The 22,345-nt window shown below is 48.4% G+C and overlaps 1 protein-coding gene and 1 pseudogene across 1 annotated transcript; one reads left to right on the forward strand and one right to left on the reverse strand.

Annotated features, from left to right (window-relative positions):
* Nucleotides 1-8,332: 8,332 nt before the first annotated feature.
* On the forward strand, nt 8,333-10,486 carry LOC129395835 (proline-rich protein 23D1-like; annotated as a pseudogene).
* Nucleotides 10,487-17,658: 7,172 nt separating this feature from the next.
* LOC129395873 (protein FAM90A15-like) lies at nt 17,659-20,669 on the reverse strand. The gene is made up of 4 exons (XM_055107297.1): nt 20,547-20,669; nt 19,853-20,052; nt 19,286-19,394; nt 17,659-18,621 (listed from the first exon to the last, which is right to left on the reverse strand). Exons 1-4 carry the CDS (start codon nt 20,667-20,669, stop codon nt 17,659-17,661), a joined length of 1,395 nt encoding a protein of 464 aa, XP_054963272.1.
* Between the last annotated feature and the right edge of the window lie 1,676 nt (nt 20,670-22,345).

The raw sequence follows: 22,345 nt of genomic DNA on the forward strand, positions 1-22,345 counted from the left end.
TTAGACTTTCTCGTTTCTTCATTTTTAATATTTCCTCTTCTTTCTCTGTCAGTCAAATGACTTGAAATATAGCATACATTTCCTGTCTCCAGTGTTTTTATACCCTATTTCCTTCTCAACCTATAGAAATCTCTTAAAGCCAGGCATGGAGGCTCATGCCTGCAATTTCAGCACTTTGGGAGGCCAAGACAGGAGGATCCTTTGAGCCCAGGAGTTCGAGACCAGCCTGGGCAACATAGGGAGACCCCATCTCTACAAAAATTTAAAAATTTAGGCTGGGCACAGTGGCTCACGCCTGTAATCCCAGCACTTTGGGGGGCCGAGGTGGGCAAATCACAAGGTCAGGAGTTTGAGACCAGCTTGACCAACCTGGTGAAACCCCGTCTCTACTAAAAATACAAAAAGCAGCCAGGCGTGGTGGCATGCATCTGTAATCCCAGCTCCTTGGGAGTCTGAGACAGGGGAATCGCTTGAACCCGGGAGGCAGAGGTTGCAGTGAGCCAAGATCATGCCATTGCACTCCAGCCTGGGTGACAAGAGCAAGTCTACGTCTCAAAAAAAAAAAAAGAAAAGAAAAGCCCGGTATAGTGGCTCACACCCATAGTCCCAATTGCTTGGGGGCTGAGCCCTGGAAGTTGAGGCTGCAGTGAGCCTGATCATGCCATTGCACTCCAGCCTGAGTGACAGGGGGAGACTCTGTCTCAAAAAAAAAAAAAAAAGAGAACCTGTTTCAAAAGAAGAAGAAGGAGAAGAAGGAAGAAGAAGAAGAAGAAGAAGAAGAAGAAGAGGAAGAAGAAGAAGATTATTTTAGCTCTCATCATACTACTGGAATTTCTCTTTATAAAGGTACCAGGTACCTCCTTAGTCAGTTAATAGTAGTTTTTCCTTAATAAATTACCAGGGCCAACTCCATTGACCTATGGCCAGTATTCATCCTTCAGGCCCTTTCTGAAACATTTTACAAGGTGATCTATCTCCTGCACCTTAATTTCTTTCTTTTCTGGCCATGGGAATGTTTGTCTGCTGGACATTTCTCTTTGTCTTCTCCACACATTCTCAGTCTTCTTTGCTGACTGTTCCTCATATTCTCTTGGCTAGGATTGCTTTCACCTATGTTTCATTCTCTTCTTATTATACGTGTTATCTCCAAACAATCTCCTCCATTCTCATGGTTCCCACTCTTTATGGACTAATGACGTGGTGTTACTTCTTTACTTTTATGATTTCTTTACTCTGCTCTGTGGTGCTGTGCTGGGACTCTGAAAACAGCATTTGTCATACTGCTTGGCCAGTTAGCTTCTTGTTAGCACCTTTAATGAAAGGTATTAGCAGGAGAGTGGAAAACAAGACAAAGAGTGAAGGCATCTGTTCCTATGCCGTTTTTGTCAGCCCCATTCCAATAGCAGCAGATGGTTGGCTCCAGGCTTCAGGCTTTATATTCTTTCCACTTTCTTAGCAGCCCCACAAATATGCCAGAAAAGGACCAGCAGCATCCTAGCTCTACCTCCTTGGTTGTAAGAGGACCGGCTGAGCTACAATCTGCTTTTCTATGCACCTTGTCTATCCAAGCACCTGTTGGACCATGTCTCCTCCTCAGAAGTCTGAACACTGGCTATCAAGTGCCTCTGCCTCATTTGCCTGCACATCAGTCATTGAACATTGCTCCCTTCCAATTTGAAGCATGACTTATGTGGTGTAACCCACTAGGAGACATGGGCGCCTGGTACTGTGTCTTCTCCTCATAGGTTCAAGCTCTAGCTGCATACAAGTAAGATAATTTTGAGCGCTAGCCCCTGAGAGTAACTTTACTCCTTTGTTCCTGTATGTTAAAAGGCGATATCTCTTTTGTATGGTTATCTCTGTGCCTTTTCAACCTTCCACTACTTATGTATCCAATTTAAGTTTACTGAGCTACTCTAAGCGGATTTCTGATAGGCACTTCAAAGGTAATGTCTTTATTGCAATTTATTGGTTTGCTTCCAAATCTGACCTTCATTTAATATTCTAAATCTTAGAAAATATTGCTATCATTTACTTGACATTCAGGTTAAAAGTAGAGGTTTACTCAGGAATGCTTACTTTTCTGAATAAGTCACACAATTTACTCATGACATTAATCTGCATAAATTGCTTATTAATCCCTGTAAATCTTAATGCAATTATCTCCTTCCCTCTTTCTCCTCACTGATGTTGTTCTAGATCAGTGCCTTATTATCTTCAGCCTCTGCTCTTACTCTGTCATACTTGGTGTTAAGAAATTCATCCTCACTGCCAATTATCTAAAATTTACTTATAATTTGTGGATTGAACTTTGCATGAAGTAAAGGAATAGTTCTACTTTTTCATGATTTATGAGCACACACATGAGCATACACACACCCATGTGAATTGACAAACCATAAAAATTAGTCTAAGATTTATATTCAGATGTCTACGAATCCTTAGAACACTCAAATATTAGAACTAGAAGTAGCCTTAGAGATCACTTAAGTCCCTGCTTCCAGAACTATATTGGTTAATTATAGTCAGTGTAACTAGCCTAGAATACTTATAATTAGAGCTCTATGCCCCACTCTAACACTTTCAAATGGGGATCTCTTAAGAATTTAAATTTGTAAAATGACTTTTCCAATTAAGTCTCCTGCACAGTGACATTTGAGACCTGTTGATCACTGAACACAGAAGCATCTGAGATCCATTGATCTCTGTCCCACACCTCCAGTTAGTTGCAGAAATAGATTCAGGCTCAAATGCAGGATTGCTGCCTTCATGTCCAGTGGCATATCACTGTGTTGCACTTTTCCATTTGTAAAAGAGGTATGGAGAGGGCATGACCAAGTGGTTCACCTTGCTCAACCCCAGGAACAGAAGCTCAAACTTTATTGGGTAGACAGACACATGTACAGCAAATGAACATTCCATGTATTAAGTTCTACAGCCTGATCCGAGACCTGTGGGAGTTTAGAACATGTGCATTTAGACTAATTACGACTGGAGTCATTGGGGTCCAGAGAGGTTTCACAGACAAAATGTCTTGTGACCATTTAAACCAACTGGTTTATCAACTTAGCGTAAATCACTTTAACTGAAACTGAAGGAGTATTGCTGCTAAACTTCCTTTGTTGCCAATATATTTGTAGTTTATGTTCCCATTTGACAATTATTTCCATTCAAAACTGCTCACTTTCATTCTTCTGGGGAACTGAACCGAAAATGTTAAGGACTCTCTGTTCTCTTATGAAAGCCATTCTGCTCATATGGTGCACTTCTGTCCCTGATTGTCTATATCGAGGTATAGAAAGGTCCTTTTTATCCAAACAAAGACATTTCACTGGCCCAGGTGAGCTGCTGACCAAAATGAAGCCACCTATCTTCTGTCTGTATGGACACCTTCACCTGTGAGGACTATTATCATTCTCATTTGCCACTTAATTTTTTTCCCATTTCACTTTTTTTTTTTTTTCGAAACAAGTCTCACTAGGTGGCAAAACAATCTGTGGAAGCCTTGACAAGTTTAATGAAACTGAGACCTTGAGGGAATCCCCTGGGCAAAATCTCCACTATCTATATGTGGAGAAGGGGCTGTATGAGAAACCAGGAAAACTGATGACAGAGAGAACTGTAGTCTTCTAACCCGTGCACAAGCCCTTCCGGCTGTGTGAACTGCAGAGCGGGCCAGGTAAAGGCTGACTTAGATGAACTGCAGTAAGAGGTGCTCCAGGTGTCTTGATCCACCTCTGCTTCATCACTGAAACTGAACAGGATCTGAGTAGTAGAAAATGGGGCACTTTCCTGATTTTTTTTTTTTTTTTTTTGAGACAGGATCTCATTCTGTTTCCAGTCTGGAGTGCAGTGGCACCATCATAGCTATGATTACAGGCACATGCCACCATGTCTGGCTAAATTTTTTTATTTTAGTAGAGATGAGGGGTTACTCTATTGCTCAGGCTGATCTCAGACACCTGAGTTCAAGCAAGCCTCTTTAGTGATTTTAAGAAACTTACAAGGGAGAGCTATGACAAAGCTCTGTGGACCCAAGGCAAACAGTGTAACAGGGGCTGACTTATAAGGATCACCATCAATCTTAGCAACCTAACCCATTTTCCTTCAATACTGCTGCTCTTCTGGGCTTGTCTCTGTTCCTATGACTTTATTCCAATCCTTGGCTGTACCTCTTTTTTTTTTTTTTTTTTGTCAACCCCCGGTCTTTTCAAATAGAACTTACAGAGATCAAAACTCTCACTCTGAAACTGAGTGTACTCCTTCACATTCAAGGTAGGAACAAGAACTACAGGTATAAAGTCTTCTGCATGGACAGGCTTTGGAGCAGCTCTGAATCAGACTCCCTACCTTTGTCCAAGGAGATGCATGTGCATTAGGATCAGATCCCCTCTGAGGAGGTAGGGCTGGTTATGCCCAGGAAGTGATATGGACACATGTTGCCTTATATACACTGCATTGCATTTTAGATGGACCATCTTCTCGTCAGGACTTCTTAGTGACCCAATCAAACAGCCTTCCTACAACCATTGTGCTTTGGTAGGGTTGTAGTTTCTTCTGGAAAAGCTAAGGAAATTTTCTAAGGTAGGACAGGAAAATCTTGTTTTAGATAGTAATAATAAATCATAATTTTAAAAATTATGCTTCAATGCATTGTCATTTTTTTCACTTCTCAGCATTTTTTTTTTTTTTTTTTCTTGGGTCTTGCTCTGTCACCCAGGCTGGAGTGCAGTGGTGCGATCTCGGCTCACTGCAAGCTCCGCCTTCCGTCTCACGCCATTCTCCTGCCTCAGCCTCCTGAGTAGCTGGGACTACAGGCACCCGCCACTACGCCCGGCTAATTTTTTGTACTTTTAGTACAGACGGGGTTTCACAGCGTTAGCCAGAATGGTCTCGATCTCCTGACCTCGTGATCCACCCGCCTCGGCCTCCCAAAGTGCTGGGATTACAGGAGTGAGCCACCGCACCCAGCCCACTCCTCAGCTTTTATCAGATCCATTTTCTAGGCAAGGAATCAGAGACTCAGAGACACAGTGAGCAGACCTTAATTTACCCAGACTTTCATTTAGTGGGTTAGTTTCTCGTAAGGGGCTTCCAAATGTAGACAATGTGTGTCCCATGCAGACTCAAGAGGAATCAATTCAGTCTATTTGAAGACACCCCAAACTCATATTTTGTAGAAACCAAAAAACAAAATATTTGGTAGAGAAGGTCGAAGTGTCTGAACGGTACATACAGGCAGAGCTACATTACTTGGCTCCTATGTGAAGAGAGAGGGAGCTGCAGAAAAACTAAATGGGAAGGCTCAGATGTATGAATTTCTTCAACTGAAATTGCATACAATCCTGGCTCCTTAATCTGTGTCCACTTCCCAGCAGTTATGGGAGGTATGAGCTCAGCTCAGGGGAAACAAACTTAGCTCTGGAAATCTGGAGAAGCAGTGAGCAGGGCTGATCCCCCAAGTACCCTGATGAATCCCAGTGTTCTTTCTGTTCAATTACCTAAGGGAAGCTATTCAAATTTTAAGTCCGTTTTGAATCAAAATATTGATATATTGTTTTAAAAAAACTTAAAATTTAAAGAAACTGGTATTAGTTATGGGAAAACCCGAAGGGTACCCTCATTTGGAAATAATCTTTGAGAAATCTTTGCAGTGTGAACAGTTGGGATTTGGTCTTTCCAAAATCCAGCTAGCATGCACTTAAGAAAAAGGAAAATCAGAAAATGTAGAAAATGAAATGCTAACTTACATATTTCACTTTAACATTTATTAAGGATATTAATGAGGCTATTGAAAATTGAAAATGCAGTTTTGCTATTTTAAAAAATGTTCTTGTGTGAGAGTAGACATCCCTTGGTAAATGTCCATGGAAATATTGAACATTTAATTTTTCATTAGTTCTAAACAAAATCATGTATTTCCTAAAAGGTACGCATTTTACATGCCTCAATATCCATAGTTGACACAAAATACTCTGAAACAGAAAACAAAACATTAAACTATCCCATATTTTAAATTAAAAATATTTTTTCAAATAGCTCTGAGAACACTGAAATATGTGAAATTACAATATATTCTAAAACGATTACCTAAGAAAATTAGGGGATGTCATCCACGTTTGTCTCAAAGGAATTCAGATTTATGATTCATCTTAAGAAATGTGAAAAGAACACATTAAATATAAAGATGGATAAAGGAATTTATTAATATACACAGTAACTTTTGTTCTTTTAAAGCAATGATTCGGGCCTCCTGGGCCCAGCTCAGGTCCTGGCCCAAGAAGTCCCTGGAACAGAGCCCTTGCTTTTGTCCCTGCCTCCCGGGTGAATGAGGAATAGAAAAGGAACATACATTCCTCATCCTTGGTGTGAATTTGCACGCTCCCCACCGGCCAACTGTGGCAATTCACACTGTAGTTCTGACAATAAATGGCCCGTTCTGACTGGGCTGGTGGGGGTCCTGGTCCAGCCACCTCCAGCCAGGGGTCCCTGGGTAGTGAAGGCGCCACGACCTGCTCCACTCAAGATGTGCAGCTCCACCCAAGATGTGCAGCTCCACCCACTCACGCTAGAGAGGAAGAACTTCTGCCATAAACTTTTGTTGTTATTGTTTTGTTTGGTTTGGTTTGAGACAGGGTCTCGTTCTGTTGCTCCGCCTGGAGTGCAATGGCCCCATCACGGCTCACTGCAGCCTCGACCTCCTGGGCTCAAGTGATTCTCATGCTTCAGCCTCTGGAGGAGCTGGGGCCACAGGCATCCACCACCACACCTGGCTAAGTTTTTGTATTTTTGTGGAAAACAAGGTCTTGCTCTGTTGCCCAGGCTGGTCTCAAACTCTGCCCACCTCAGCATCCCAAAGTGCTGGGATTCCAGGTGCGAGCCACCGCACCCAGCCTCCTAAACTGTTTTTAATTTGTCCAGAATGAACCGGGTCATCCACCACTGTAAGTGGTCTGACTACCCTGACCATAAAGTATCGGAAACATTCAACTTGCAGCTGGTGGAAGAAGCGTAGCCCCTCTGCACGTAAAACACTCGCGTTGTGGCAAACGCGGAGACCAAGGCTGCACTGGCCGGAAGTGGGGACAGATCCCGATACACCCTGGGGACAGAGCAGGGAAGCTCAGGCCTGGTCCACACTGGTTCTGCCCTCTTTCTGGCCCACTACCCCATCCTGAGACCGCAGGTTCCGGCGGACCCGGATGCAGATTTTCCGGATGAAAAGCCCCTTTCCTGGAGTGGACTTTGATATTTTCTGTTCACAACTCCGTGTCACCATCCTCCACTCCTAGGTTCTGGCGTCTGGTGTCACTGCCGACGTCACAATCCCCGCACCTACGTGTCTCAGCCGCAGTAGCCCTACGTCGCTGTCAGACGCTGGGAGGTTGGTGCCCCGACATGCTTTTGTGTCTTTTGTCTTTTCACCCTCTCCCCTCCCCACCCAGTGCCCCGTCTAAGTCCCCACTCGGAAGTGGATTCTCACCCCTCGCGGCCCTTTGTGGGCAAAGCCAGGAGGAGGAAGGCCGCAACCTCCCGCTGGCTTCGGGATTTCTTAGACATCAGTAGTCTTCTAAGGCCCTCCACCCTGACCGCACCCCTCCTTCATCCTCGCGTCTCTTGGGACACTGCCCTGCTGCCCTCAGGCCTTTCCTTAGTCGCAGACTCAGGGAGGCCCCAGAACCCCCTCGGCTTGGACATCACCGGCCACAGTCCTGTGACGCCCTGTGATCTTCCGTCCCAGATCTCATTCCACTGGCTGTGCCTGTCAGGGTGTGCTTAGATTTTGGAGTCCCAGTGTAAGGCATACTCTTATTGGGAAGGGGGCTTCTTCATTCTCTTCTTGTGAATGTAGATGTGAAGCCAGGGGATAAGGAGAAAAAGAGAGGCCAAAAGAGAACCAGAGAGCCAGGGAGCTAGGGAGAGTGAGGTTGAAAAAGAAGGTAACATTGAGAATTGGGAAGCTGTCTCTGATGGATTTTGAAAAGCAGTGATAGTGAAAGAGTTCTAGAAGCTTTGTAGAAGGTGTTGAAAAAAATTGTGAAAGTTACGTGGGCAAGAAATAGTGGGATAGATGAGATAGACAAAGAGAGACAAAGGGAGCCCACAGCTCTCTCTATTATAAAACTTTTGGGATTTGCCCAAGATTTCATTCTACCATAGCGTCATTCGACCTGTCCCAGGCCAGGGCACACTATTCCATGTTCTGGATGTGCTGAGCTGATCATCTTCTTCAGGAAAAGTAAAAGATCAAGTCATATACTGTATAGATTTATAAGAAAATAAGATTAAGATTGAAATTTTCTGATACAAGTGAGTCTAGAGAACCTTTACCATGTATGGTTACTGGCGCCAAAGAAGCCTTAGTGATTCCTGGACAGAATCGCAGAATGTCAATGAAGGAGAGAGCAGGTATGTTAGTGTGTGTTTACCTTGGGTTGCCAGGAGGTTGCCATGTGACTATGTGTGACTGTGTGCATTTGTGTGTGTGTGGTGTGAATGTGTGATAAAGGGTCAAACTAGGGCAGAGAAAGCACCCTGGCCTGCCATGACATTGAACGTTATAAATTTAGAACACCTGCCGGAGACATGAGACCCACAGTGGAGGCCATAGGATCCTGCCAGCATGGGGGGTTTCTGGACCTGTCAGGGGGCTCATCTCAGGTTTCCTCCCACTGTCGATCTATGTTCCCTCTCTAAATGAAAGTCACCTCTTGTGCGGAGACAGGTAAACTGTGGGCATGATCTAAATTTCTTCCCTGTGCTCATTAGAAAATGAAACATTTCCCATCATCTCTCACTCCATTCACACTGTAACTGCACAGACACGGTGCTCAGATACCTGAAATAACAACGTCTTCCCTGAAAGTCCTCAGACCAAATTAGATGTCCCTTCTCAGGTGGATGGGCTCCTGAGAAAGCAAACTGTTTCCTGTGGTCACCATCCCTTATCACACACATTCACCGATAGGAAAAGCCATTAGAAAAGTTGAGGGTGGGAGATGAGCATTAGGACTTATGGGATGCAGGTAGGATTTGGAGCCCAACACAAGTGCACTTGACTGAGGAACACAGAAAGAATGTGTGCTGGATGATAAATGGAGTTTTGGGCTTGTGAGAATTAGACTCTGTGTGGAAGACTAACGGATCCCTTTCTGTCCTGCAGCTTGGCTACCACACAAATGAATCCACCCAAACGTCGCCAAGTGGAGCAGGGTACCAATATAGGTAAGGCAAATTTCCCTGATATTTCTTAAGATCTCCCTGCCTGGAGGTCAGTGTCATGTCTCACAATCTTATAAAAGGAGAAGGTGCTTTCTGCAGGATGAGTGGAAAGTCATGCTTGATTGATGGGGGCTGGTGTCCTGAGGCTGGCCTATGCTGGGTTGTGGATTTCTGAAGGTCATATTCTGAAATCCAAGAGACTCTTGCTGGAAGAGCCTTAACCTCCCTCATTGTGATCTCTCTGCAGGTGCAAAAACACCCTCAATTCCAGGAGCTCCACACTGAATTCAGGCCAGTCCCTGGAACCTCCCCAGGTAAGTTATTATGTCATTGCATGGCAAAGATTGCAAAACACCCTCAATTCCAGGAGCTCCACACCAGAATTCATGCCTGTCCCAGAAACCTCCCCAGATAAGTTCACATGTCCTTGCATGGCAAAGATTGGACAGTGCTGCACACTCTTCAGGCTCAAGAGACATCCAGTGGATGTACATTTAGGTGGGTCAGCATGAGAGTCAATTCTGGGAGGGAGTGTATTTTAAACTTGTAGAGGGTGAAGCTCCTGGCAACTCCCTCCACATCAGCATCATTTGCAGCCTTTTTGGAGAATACTGACGGCCATCTTTTCACGGGTGCAGCAGGATTCCAGCAATGAGGAGCTCATCATAGTCCTAGAACAAGGGACAGAAGTGAGGTTGAGCCTGGAAGAGGTCATCCTCATCTTGGCCCCAGAGACAGCGCTGCAGCTGACCGTGGAGAACACAGTCCTTGTGATTGTTCCTGGCATATCCTGAGGTCACAAGATGGCCTGCAGTCCCCTGTGCAGATCCAGTACATCATGCCTTCCGTTGATGACTTCAGCTTGGAGTGCCATGCTCAAGATGGAGACATCTCAGACATGAAAGGAGAGAATGTGCCTCTTTCACCTGCAGAAGAACGGGAGGCAGCACCCCTATATCACCAGCCCTTGATGATATCCCCAGCAAACCACAAAGCTGGGATCAGCCCTTTTCTTCTAGTAACCCCATTGTGCATTCCATGCTGTCTGGCAGCCTTCCCCCAACGCTACCCTCTACCACCCACATCTAGTCCCGTGGGACACCCTAGACCAGCCAACTCCAGTTTCAGCCTGCATGGTATGGAGCTACTGTGCACCTCCTCCCTCAGCCGTATGCCCCCTTCACCAACTCCTGGTCCCCAGATCTATCACAGGGTTCACCATAGGCCTCCCAGCAGGGCACAGAGATGTCTCTTTAGGAAGTGATTTAACCAAGAGTCACCCCCTGAATTGATAGGTCAGAGATTGTCCAAGTCCTTAGTCAGTGCATTCCCTGAAATGTGGAGAGAAAGTAATTCCAAGGACCGCTTGCTTCCCCTTTGCTGTTTCCCATCAACACCCACTGTCTTCAACAGCAGAGGGCTCCAGATGCTGCAGGGAGGGGGAGAACCGCAGGGAGTTCAAATAAAACATTCACATTTCACTTCACACACACTGTCCCTTAGACTTTCTCTTCCTATTTAAGCACATACATCCAACCACACTCAATCGAATCCCTGACTGCTCCATGTGAGAGTTCTGCTTCCAGCATGACGTGGTCTGAAAGTTCATCTGAAGACAGCTGCTCACTCCCGGGGGCTAATACTGCCCTTGCATGCTGATGTCCTTGTAGTCATTGGTCTGATGCCACAATAAATAATTCCTAAGGCTGATGCTCTATTTCTGCCCTGAGACTCTCCCCTTTTTCTCCAAGCTGTGCCCCATTCCTTGTCTTAGTCCAGGTTCCCTACACTCCCCAGGCCAATGCTTTTGAATAAATCTTGACGTCATTGAATGAAGTAGTGGTGACTGCTGTGTTTGCTTCCAACTGAGACACTCTCCTGCTCTCACTCATCACGTTTCCGTTCACATTTGCCTTTGTTTAGTTTTGTTTTCCATTGTTTGGGTTTATTATTCATGTACTTATGAAATAACTGCCACATTTCTGACAGTTTTTTTGGCCAATTTGGAGCTTTTCCTGTGCTCCTCCTTCCAAGTCCTGAGTGGGGTCACTGTTTGCACCTCTGGGCCCTGGGATTGGTCTGGCTTAGAAAATGGTTGAACAGAGCTTAGCTCTGTGTGTTGGGACGGGCACCTGCACTTGCTCACAGCTGCTTCCAGGCTCTCCCTGTCCTGCCTGGATGTCTCTGTGTCTCTGGAGTGTCTAGAAAGTCTAGAAGTTCTCTTGAGGTCCCAGCACCTCTTTGTTGGCCTGCATGTCCCAGCCTGTATGTCCATGGCCAGCTAGAGCTACCACTAGCTTTTCCTGGCCAACCTGGGAGCTCAGGCCTGAGTCCTGGAGGCAGGGGAGATGCAGGGATAATGTCCTGGCCTTCTGGAGCCCAACTCCAGTAGGTGGGGAGTGCTCATGACCCTGCGGGGAGTTCAGGGCGTTTGCCCTTGACTTGCCTGACCCTCTAAAACCTCACATGTCCCCTGGAGGTGGGTGCAGCTTCCTCCTACTCTGGCCTTGCTGGCCTGGGAAGGGCGTCCTTGGTCCCTTGAACCCTCACAGCATTTTCTCTTCTACTGAGGTTTCAGGAACTGCCTTTCCCCTCTGGGAAGGAGGACAGGGACTCTTTCAGGTTTGATTCTCCTCGGGGTTTTGGACGTTGGCTGAGGTGGGAACTGCCTTCATCCACATGAAAGGCCCAGCCACGGCATCCTCACCAGCCTGGGCCTCTGGGTAGGTTTTGAGTCTGGTCGCTGGAGAGGCCGCTTCTGTGAGGCCCAAGACAGCAGCCCCTGTGAAGGCCATTCTCCTCTGTGCCCTCAGGGTGTCAGGACCCGCCTGTGTCCAGGAAGTCCCCTCTGAGACTAGATTGTCCTTGGTGCAGCCCTCCCAGAGCCGTGCAGAGGCAGATGTGGTGCACTGGGCCTGGGCTCTGAGGAAGCAGTGGTAGCAGGGGCCAGGGAGGACCCAGGCTCTAGGGCAAGGGAGTGTCCAACCTGGGTAGAGCTGGGCCGCATTCAGGGAGTGGCACTCCAGGGTTCTGTTTCAGGTGGAGCTGGGGCCAACTCAGGATCAAGTACCTCTCCTTCCACCTCCAGGACTCACCCAGGGGCAGGCGGGAGCTCCAGGTTCTCCTCTCCTCCTCTTCCTCCTCCATGTGTTTTCTCTTGCTTTATTTCTCTGAGTCAAGAAATTGGGGCTGTCCTTCATATCAGTGAATTTTGACCCTAATCATCATGACCTTGTTGAGGAAAAGAGTCATACTCTGCAAAATATTTGGAGATATTTATTCTGAGCCAAATATGATTGACCATGTCATGTGACCCAGCCCTCAGGAGGTTCTGAGAACGTGTGTCCAAGGTGATCAGGGTGCAGCTTGGTTTTATACATTTTAGGGAGACATGACTTCAACTAAGTGCATTTAAGAAATACGTTGATTTGATCCAGAAAAGTGGGACAACTTGAAGGAGGGGGGCTTCCAGCTTATAGGTAGATTTAAAAATTATCTGGTTGATAATTGGATGAGTTTATCTAAGACCAGGGATCTATTGAAAGGAAATCTTTAGGTTAAGATAAAGAGGTGGGGAGGCCAAGTTTTACTGTGCAGAGGAACCTTCAGATAGTAGACTTGAGAGGGAGTAGGTTGTAAAATGTTTCTTATTGGATTTAAAAGGGAGCCTGGTCTTTGTTGATTATCTCCTGTGTCTGGAAAGAAAGAAAGAAGAAAAAAAGATGGGGAGCCTTAACCTCCCTCACTGTGGTCTCACCACAGATGCAGAAACACCCTTACTTCAAAGAATTCCTCACATGAATTCATTCCAGGCCTGGAATCACCCCAGGTAACTCCCTATGTTCATGGATAGCAAAGATAGGACTATGTTGCATAATCTCCAGGCCACAAGACACATCCAGTGGTGGTGCATTCAGCAGGGTCAGCATGACTGCCACTTCTAGGAGGGAATTTGTATTTTAAAGTTGTAGAGGGTGAAGCTGCTCCAGCTCCCTCCCCAGGAGCATCATTTGCAGTCTTTTTTGAAGGCAGTGGACTGAGGGCTGTCTTTCCACAGCAGCAGCAGAATTCCAGCACAGAGACGTTCATCATCGTGGTCCCAGAACAAGGGACAGAACTCACACTGAGCCTGGAAGAGTATGTCCTCATCCTGTCCCCACAGACAGCCCTGCCCTGATCCTGGGTAACAGTGTATTTGTGGTCGTGCCTGAGCATGTCCTGAGGTCACTGGATGGCCTGCAGTTCCCTCTGCAGATCGATTACATCTAGCACTCTGTGGATGACTTCACCTTGGAGTTCCATGTTCAAGACAGAGACACCTCAGACATGAAAGAGACAATGTGCCTCCCTCACCTGCAGAAGAGGGGGAGGCAGAACCCGTATGTCACCAGCCCTTGATGAGATCCCAAGAAAACCATGTTGCTTGGCTCAGCCCTTCTCTTTCAATAATCCTACTGTGCATTGCATACTTTCTCCTCTGTGCCCTACCCTTTACCAACCACACCTAGTCCAGTGGGATTCCCTAGACCAGCCAATCTCAGCTTCAGCCTGTATAGGATGGAGACTTTGCCCAACTCCTGCCTCAGACCTATGCACCCTTCACCAAGTCCAGCACTCAGGTCTGCCACAGGGTTCACCATAGTTCTCCAACCGGAGCATAAAGATGTCTTTTCAAGAAGGGATGTAGCCAAGATCCACCACTTACATTGATAGATCAGAGATTGGCCAAATCCTTAGTCAGTGCATGCCCTAAAATGTGGAGGGAGAGTAATTCCAGGAACCTCTTGCTTCCCCTTTGCTGTTTCCCATCATGATCCATTGTGCTCACTAGCAGAGGATCCCAGATGCTGCAGGGAGACGAAGAACTGCAAGGTGTTTAAATAAAGTGCTCCCATTTCACTTGGCACACAGTGTCCCCTAGAATTTCTCTTCCATATTCAACCTCTTAAATGCAACCACACTCAATCGAATCCCTTACTCCTCAACGTGAGGGTTCTGCTTTCAGCATGCTTTCAGTGGCGTGAAAATTCACCTGAAGAAGTCTGCTCACTCCCAGGGCTAACACAGCCCCTTGATTGCTGGTGTCCATGTAGTCATTGGTCTGATGTATGGATAATAATTCCTAAGCGTGATACTGTATGTATGCCCTGAGATTTTCACCATTTTCTCCGTGCTGTGACCAGGTCCTTGTCTTTGTTCAGGTTCCCAACACTCCCCAGGCCAATACTTTTCAATAAATACTGAAATTATACGATGAAATAGTGGTGACTGCTGTGATTGCTTCGAAGTGAGACACGCTTCTGCTCTGGCTCATCAAGTTTACATTACCACTTGCCATTACTAAGTTTTGTTTTCAATTTTTGGTTTGTATTTCATATACCTATAGAATAAATTTCATGATAAGGGCAGCATTTCTTTGTGAAAATGCAGGGCCACAACTTTGAGGAGGACAGACAAGTTTCTATCTCCTTCGTGTAGAAAAAAAAAGGCAATCACACTGCTGATTTCAAACATGTTGGATAAAACAGTAACCAGGCATGTCAGGTGTGTAGAGTGAGATGCTACTGTGTTTTGAAACATAATGGAAAGGCTCTTGCATAATGTATCTTATGAGGAGAGGCCTAAATATAAATTAAAAAAATAGTTACAGTAGTGTATCACTGCATATGTATCTAAAAAAAGAACGACAACTGGATAACACAAGTAAGGTTCTAAGATCCTTGAACCGGAAGAGACAGGCAGGAGTCGGAATGGTGAACCAGCACACTGGGGCATTTTCTCATGTAGCCCAAGTGACCCCATGGTCTTCTCGAGCTTTGGAACCAGTCGCGTCCCCTTTGACACTGCACCCGGCTCCCAGTCTCTCAATCGTGTTGGCCCTCCGGCGATCTCCCGTTGGATGAATTGCTCCTGCTGAAACTCGAGTCCCCTTTGATTTGCGCTTCATTAATTATTCATGATTCAGGTTGGAAGGCCTGCTGACGACCCCCTGTGGCCGTTCTCTGAGCTTTCCTGTCACATCGTTTCCTTCCACGCTCTTTGGTTCCTTATGGTCCTGCTCCTTCTGCTGTCAGAGGAGCAGAGAGTTGATCTTATTGATTCTGGATACGGATACTTTCTAGGTGATCTGGATAATCCAGATAACGACCCTCAACAGCGGCGGAAAGGGAGCAGCCATTTGGTGTGTCTCAGAAAATCCCGCTCAGTTCCGAGGCCCCCTAGATGTGGAATCCTGCTCAGAGTTGTTCCCAGGTCAGAGAATGGAGAGAGCCTGTGCATGATGGGATCTCCCTGCCTAGATCTTTCAGTGAGTCTCTACCTCAGCTACTCTTAGGATCAGGGGGAGAACCACGGTGTCAGACATCCGGAAAGAAGACGGGATGAATGTTTTACCTCTGAAGTACATCCCAAATGTGGGAGTTGACTTCAGCTTTGCTGGGGTCTATTTGGCCAGTGAAACTCTGCCTGGTTCATTCGCACATCCGGAAGCCACTTCACGGGGGGCCGTCGCAACTGGAACCACACACTTGGCATCGGCGGTTGAGCCAAATGGGGACTCGTGGTGCAAGCAACGCTCCCCACGTGTTAGCGTGGGTGAGATTCGGTTGGCGGAATTTTACTAGGTGCGTGTTAGTAGAGTGGGGCTGAGGTTTTCTTGCTCCTGTGGTTGTATACGAAGTCAAAGGTCCTGCCCAGCCCTGCGGTCCCCTCAGTCAACTCTGTTTCGGAGACATAACGATTTGGATTGCCAACAAGTCAAGAAATGTTCAAGCCCTTGGATGTAGGGTAAAGAAAGGGAGATCAGACTGTCACTGTGTCTATGTAGAAGGGGAAGACATAAGAGACTCCATTTTGAAAAAGACCTGTACTTTAAACAATTGCTTTGCTGAGATGTTGATCATTTGTAGCTTTGCCGCGGCCCCTTTGACCCAACTTGGAGCTCACAAAAACCTGTGTTGTATAACATCGAGGCTTAAGGGATCTAGGGCTGTGCAGGGCGTGCCTTGTTAACCAAATGTTTACGAGCAGTATACTTGGTAAAAGTCATTGCCATTCTCTAGTCTCAATAAACCAGGGGCACAATGCACCGTGGAAAGCCACAGGGACCTCTGCCCTTGAAAGCAGGGTATTGTCCAAGGTTTCTCCCCATGTGACAGTCTGAAATATGGCCTCGTGGGATGGGAAAGACCTGACTGTCCCCCAGCCTGACACCCGTAATGGGTCTGTGCTGAGGTGGATTAGTCAAAGAGGAAAGCCTCTTGCAGTTGAGATGCAGGAAGGCCACTGTCTCCTGCTTGCCCCTGGGAACTGAATGTCTCGGTGTAAAGCCCGATCGTACATTTGTTCAACTCTGAGCTCGGAGAAAAGCTGCCCTGTGGCGGGAGGCGAGACGTGTTGGCAGTAATGCTGCCTTGTTATTCTTTACTCCGCTGAGATGTTTGGGTGGAGAGAAACATAAATCTGGCCTACGTGCACGTCCAGGCATAGTACCTTCCCTTGAACTTAGTAATGATATAGATTCTTTGGCTCACGTGTGTTTTTTTTTTTTTTTTTTTTTTTTGGTGTTGTTGACCTTCTCCTTATTATCACCCTGCTCTCCTACTACATTCCTTTTTGCTGAAATAATGAAAATCATAATCAATAAAAACTGAGGGAACTCAGAGGCCGGTGCCGGTGCAGGTCCTTGGTGTGCTGAGTGCCGGTCCCCTGGACCCACTGTTGTCTCCCTATACTTTGTCTCTGTGTCTTATTTCTTCTCTCCGTCTCTCATCCCACCCGACTAGAAACAGCCACAGGTGTGGAGGGGCAGGCCACCCCTTCACTCGGAAAATCAGTTAAACACAAACACGGAATGAGAGTCAAAAGACAATATGTCATCTTTTTGAGAATTTTATTCACTTCAAAACCAATTAAACACACACATGTACAAAGGCATTCCACAGCCCAGTTTTCGAGGCTGAGGAAAGACCCCGAGAGCGCTCTGCACAGCACGCTTCCCAGCGTCCGAAACACTGCTCTCAGGGCGGGGCACAGCGGAAGGGCTGCACCTCTCAGGGTTCCCTAACTTTTCCCTTATTCAGTCATCTAGAGAGCAAATACACAGTAATTCCCCAGTTTCCTATTGACGTCCCAGCGGAAGTCTGACTCCTGCGCGTCACGCAGTTTCTGAGGCAACGAATCTCTGGCACGGAAGCTTTTCCTGGCGCGTTTCCGGAGAACCACGCGAACTACAACGTCCCTCACCAGAATTCAATGAGGCAGAGCCCCTGCATCTGCTCCCTGCCTGGCCTGGGCTCCCACATCCACAGAAGCGCCACAGCCGGGGAGCTTCGGAGTCACCGCACAGAGTCTGCTCTCTGCTCTGCACTCCTCAGTCCCACAGTCCCCTCCAAGTCACGGGAGCTGGAGGCCAAGGAGCCCGTGCCACCTGCAGTCTCACTCCAGGTCAGAATCGCTGTCCTCTGAGGAGGAGGAAACCTGAAGGTCCTCATAGAGGACGCTCGGTGGGACACGAACACGGGGACCCTCAGACTTCTCTGACACATGAGGGCTCTGAGCGAGGAAGGCTCCCGGCTTCTCAGGAGAGTGAAATGAGGGGGCCGCCAGGAGGCTGGAGCTCCAGCGTCCGTTTTCCAGTCTCCGGAAGAGCACTCTGAGAGGCTGGGCCCCATCATGGCTGGCCGCTGGGTGATGGGACATGGTGCAGGCCTGGGCAGTAGGCAGGCAAGGTCTGCTGTGCGGAGGCTGCCGGTCGACGCTGGGCACCTGGGCGGGTGTCCTCCTGCCCATCTGGGGCGACGTACTTGGTCCAAGTTCGGTTGCGGCTGGCGGAGGTTGGAGATTCTCCGGGGCCCCCAGCTCACCTCCCTGGATGGCGCTTTCGGGGATCTGGAAGGGACCCAGTCTCGGTTTCTTGGGGAAGTTCAGGCAAGCCTGAATCCGAGCCTGAGCAGGTCTCTTGGCTCCTGGCCCGAAGCTGAGATTGGAGCCTAGGCCCAAGCTGTGTGTGGCGGCTGGCGGGCAGGGCTGTGAGGTCACCGCAGGACGTTTGTCCTGTGCCTGGGGTCTGATGGCCTGGAGCAGGCCGTGGGTTTTGGAGGCAGCCTGGGGAACTTCTCGGCAGCCACCCTCAGGGCTGCTGTGTGTCGGCTTCACCACGAGGAGAGGCTCGGGGCCCTGCTGCCTGACTGCAGGCTGAGGGATGTCGGCCGCAGCCCCTGTCTGTCTTTCCTTTGGTCCAAGACTTGAGGAGGAGCTCAGACTGGCTTTTCTGAGGGGAGACGGCGAAGCCAAGACGGAGCCCCTGTCAGACCTTTCGGTAGCTGAGCGATCAGCGAGGACAGGGCCCAGGCGCGGCCTCTTACTGGTTGTGTGGACCGGCATTGGCCCGCTTGCAACCTGAAAGAGAGGAAACAACACAGGTTAGAAGTTCCTCCGCATGGAGCCAACGTGAAAATCAAGCACATCCAAAGACAAGGTGCACACGCCATGAAATTCTTAGTACAGTATCGACAGGCGGTCCTTGGAAGTAGGGACAGACCCTCCACCTGAGTGCTGATCAGGACAAGACACATGAAAGATGCGCTCTCGAGCTATGTGTAGCTGATCTAAGCACACCATTGTTCAAAAGATCGCGTCTTGGGCATTAACTGGATCAAAGCGCCTCCACTCAGCCTTCCATGAAGTGGAACGGACTGATGCCCTTCCGAAGGCAGGTTGGTGGCTCAAGGGTACTCAGGACGTCTTCTCTGAACACATGCATGTTCCTGGGTTTAGCCTTCTCCACGTTTGGGGCCTCTGAGGGACTAATTTCCTCATGCCGCTAGGAACATGTTGTTGGCAGGCTTGCCATAATTGGACAGAAAGAAAGCAACAGGAAATACGGCATCTTCAGATGCCTTGGCCTGGAATCAAATTGACCTGGAAGGATCGTGGAGTCCCTGACCCCAAGAAGGCAAGAAAGAGGGGTTCCCCGATTTCCTCCCGCAGACGGGAAGCTGAAAGGAAATCAACCAGGGTGACCTAGAGGAGAAAAGGACCAGGGGCCCGGGGTGACACTCACCCTCAGATAATCAGAAGATTCCGTGGATCCTTTTCGATTCGGCAGCGGCTTCTCTGGAGGTTTCCCAGAAAATATGTGGAGGAGAGCCTTCCTCTGCGGGTCTTGTTGCCTTCAGAACAGAAAAAGGTCAGGCCGTGCCCCCTGGTTTTCCCCAGGAGACAGGGAGAACCCTGTGTGGGGCCCAGCCCCGTTCCGTGTTTTGTGATACAGAAATGGACATCTGGTGCCCTTTCCGCCTCTGCACCTTCCCTCACGTGCCAACCTTCCCATCCCCCAGGTGGCCCTCTAGGCTTCCCAGCTAAGGACTGTGATTTGGATTCCATCGCTTTTCCCCCTGTCGTGGGGAACGTGCACGAAGCGACCCCGCCTCTCCCCGTCCCTGAATCTCCCAGAGCCAAAGGAGCTCCTGGGTGTGGAACCCCGGAGGACACGGAGCTCCGGCCTATTTCTCTGCAGCGTTCCTTCCCTGGCCCGGAGACGGAAAGGCACACGGTGTGCAGGTGCAGAGACACCATGTCCTTAGGAGGCAGTACCCTAAGAGTGGTGAAAACCCCTCCCACTGCTCACCTTGGTCTCTCTTCCTTCTCTCCCTTATCCTTGTTCAAGGGCCCCGGGTTGGCTTCAACCTGGGGCTTCCATGGTTTCAGGTTTTCCTTCCCTTCCTTTTTCCCCAAGGTCTCTGGAACCAGGGCTGCCTTCCAGCACTTCATGGGGCACCTGGTACTTCTGGCCGTGTGGCCAAAGGCCCCGCAGTTTTTGCACTTGAGCTGTGGGTGGAAAGGAAGTGATGTCGGTGAGTGAGCTGAAGCCACAGGCAGCGATCCCACGTCCACATTGGGACGGATTGTGAATTCAGAGCTGAATAAGGATTCCAAAGAGGGGACACCGGCATGGGGGCCGTTAAGTGCTGGGAGAGTTCGGATACGATGTTCCCTCCCAAAGCCCACGTGACGGAGGAACTCTGAAAGGAAGGACTCAAGGTTCCAAGGGGCACGACGGTGAATCCGAAGTCAACAACACAGCCAAACGTGGCTACACAGGACTCTAAGTAGAAAGGGAGGTTGCCCCCAAGAGTCTCTCAAGGGACCTATCGGGCCGGGGAGAAGGTCCCAAGCCACGCCCACCTTGGATGGGAAAAGCAACCTGGGTGGTGGTGACAGAGCTCTTTGGAATCCAACCCAGTCTCTGAGGACCGTGTGACACCCCCTCCCCCCGTCCCCACCCCCACCCCGATACCCAAGAGATCCAGGGCTAGACTTACCCTGGGATCTTCTTCACTGGGCGGGGGAGCCCTTGGCCCAACTGGGGCCCTCCGCTGCTTCTGGAGGGTCTGGGCTCTCACCAGTCTCTCGGCCCAAGATTTGGGGTCCCGACGTGCCATCATCTTCGTCGCCTGGGGGTTTTGTGACCGCCTTTTTCAGGGGTTGACTGTTGGGTCACCTGAAACACACACAAACACACACATGTCGATGGTTAAGCACATTGGATATTCACACACCCACAGGAAGCCACCTGCTAACTCCCTGCCGGTGTGGTCATGAGGAGACCTCACCACCAGTCGGTCAAATCTGTAGAACACAATGTGCTGTGTGCATCCTCGGATACTGTGTGTTCCTCTGCCATGACTACCTAGTCCAAGAGTAAACCGCACCTGCCACAGGGCCCGTGGCCTAGGTATGGGGAGTTGAGCTTTCAACCCCAAACAAGCAACTGATTCTGGAGACTGGACTTAGGTCTCTCACGATTCACTCCGATAGAAGACACGGTGATTCTATCTCCCTTGACGGACAGAATGATCGAAGACACAGGGCATGGCTTGCGCCACCCTTTGGCAGGTCTGTTTGAAGTCAGGGATATGGGATGCTTCCTGTGACAACTTGAATCGCTACTCTGGCCATTTCATTAGGCAACTTCCAAGCACAAATTCATAGAGAGAAGTTACCTTCCTCTCTACCACACTAGCAGGTGATGGTCTTTCCTGTTCTACCTTTTGGCTTTAGCTCCAGCCCCTCTTTGCTTATTTATTTTTTCTGGTATTTTACGCATACCACACGAATTCATCTGAACAAACGGGGAACAAGTGCCACATCGTATCGACGTCTTACACGGCTGAAGGGCAAACCACCCTTTTTTCCAAAGTCCTTTTTCCATTTACCCACCAATTCAGCATGCTGCAGTACATTTCTTTTCGCATTCCCATCTTGGTCTTATCCCACATGTGGAGACGGATATGTTTTCTCGTTTTCTGTTGCAAGAATTACTAGTAACGAGAACACATCCTTCCCCACCAGCAAGCCCCAGTGTGATCGGTTTCTTTCGGCCTCCTGTGTCTCTTCCCCCCACCCCCACACCCCTCAGGGATTGCGTGAAAAAAACAATAGTTCAGTGAAACTAACCTGAAATTACACGTCTACTTGCTTTCCCCGGCTGGCGCTGAGATGGGCAGGTGCTGGAGCAGCCCCGCTGGAAGCGATGCAGCATCCAGGACGACGGAGGAAGGGGCGGAGAGGGACCTCTGCTTTCCAGGCTGCCTTTTATGCTGCCTCTGGTCACCTGACAAGGAACGTACCCTAACCTAATCAGTTACCTGTACCTTCATTGCAATTAACTTAATCCAATTACGTGACCTGGAAAGGTCTATCTGCACAGCCCACTCTAAGATCATGTCCACTGCTGACAGACATTCTAAAACCTACGTGTACAGCTGCAAGCTTTGAAGAATAGATGCTCCCCGTCAGACATGTAACACTGGTGCCTCTACCCCTGTCTTCTTTTCCATCTTTTTGTTTTGTTTTGTTTTGTTTTGTTTTGTTTTAAAAAAATGTGGTAAAATAGACACCTTTTAATTGGACCACATTTAGTCTATCTCGACGTGGGCCTCAGTGTCATCAAGGAGATTCTCCTTGACGTGCAGTCACGGCCATGATCCATCTTCAGAGCTTCTCTTTCTTCCCCAAGGTAAGTCTGTCAGCAGAGAACCCTGACCGCACCCTCATGTGTTTTCTCCTCCAGGAGGCGCTTGGAAACCACCGTGAATTGGACCGCACTGGGAAACACAGA

This window comes from Pan paniscus, chromosome 7 (assembly GCF_029289425.2).
Source record: "Pan paniscus chromosome 7, NHGRI_mPanPan1-v2.0_pri, whole genome shotgun sequence".
In the NCBI taxonomy this organism is placed as follows: Eukaryota; Metazoa; Chordata; class Mammalia; order Primates; family Hominidae; genus Pan; species Pan paniscus.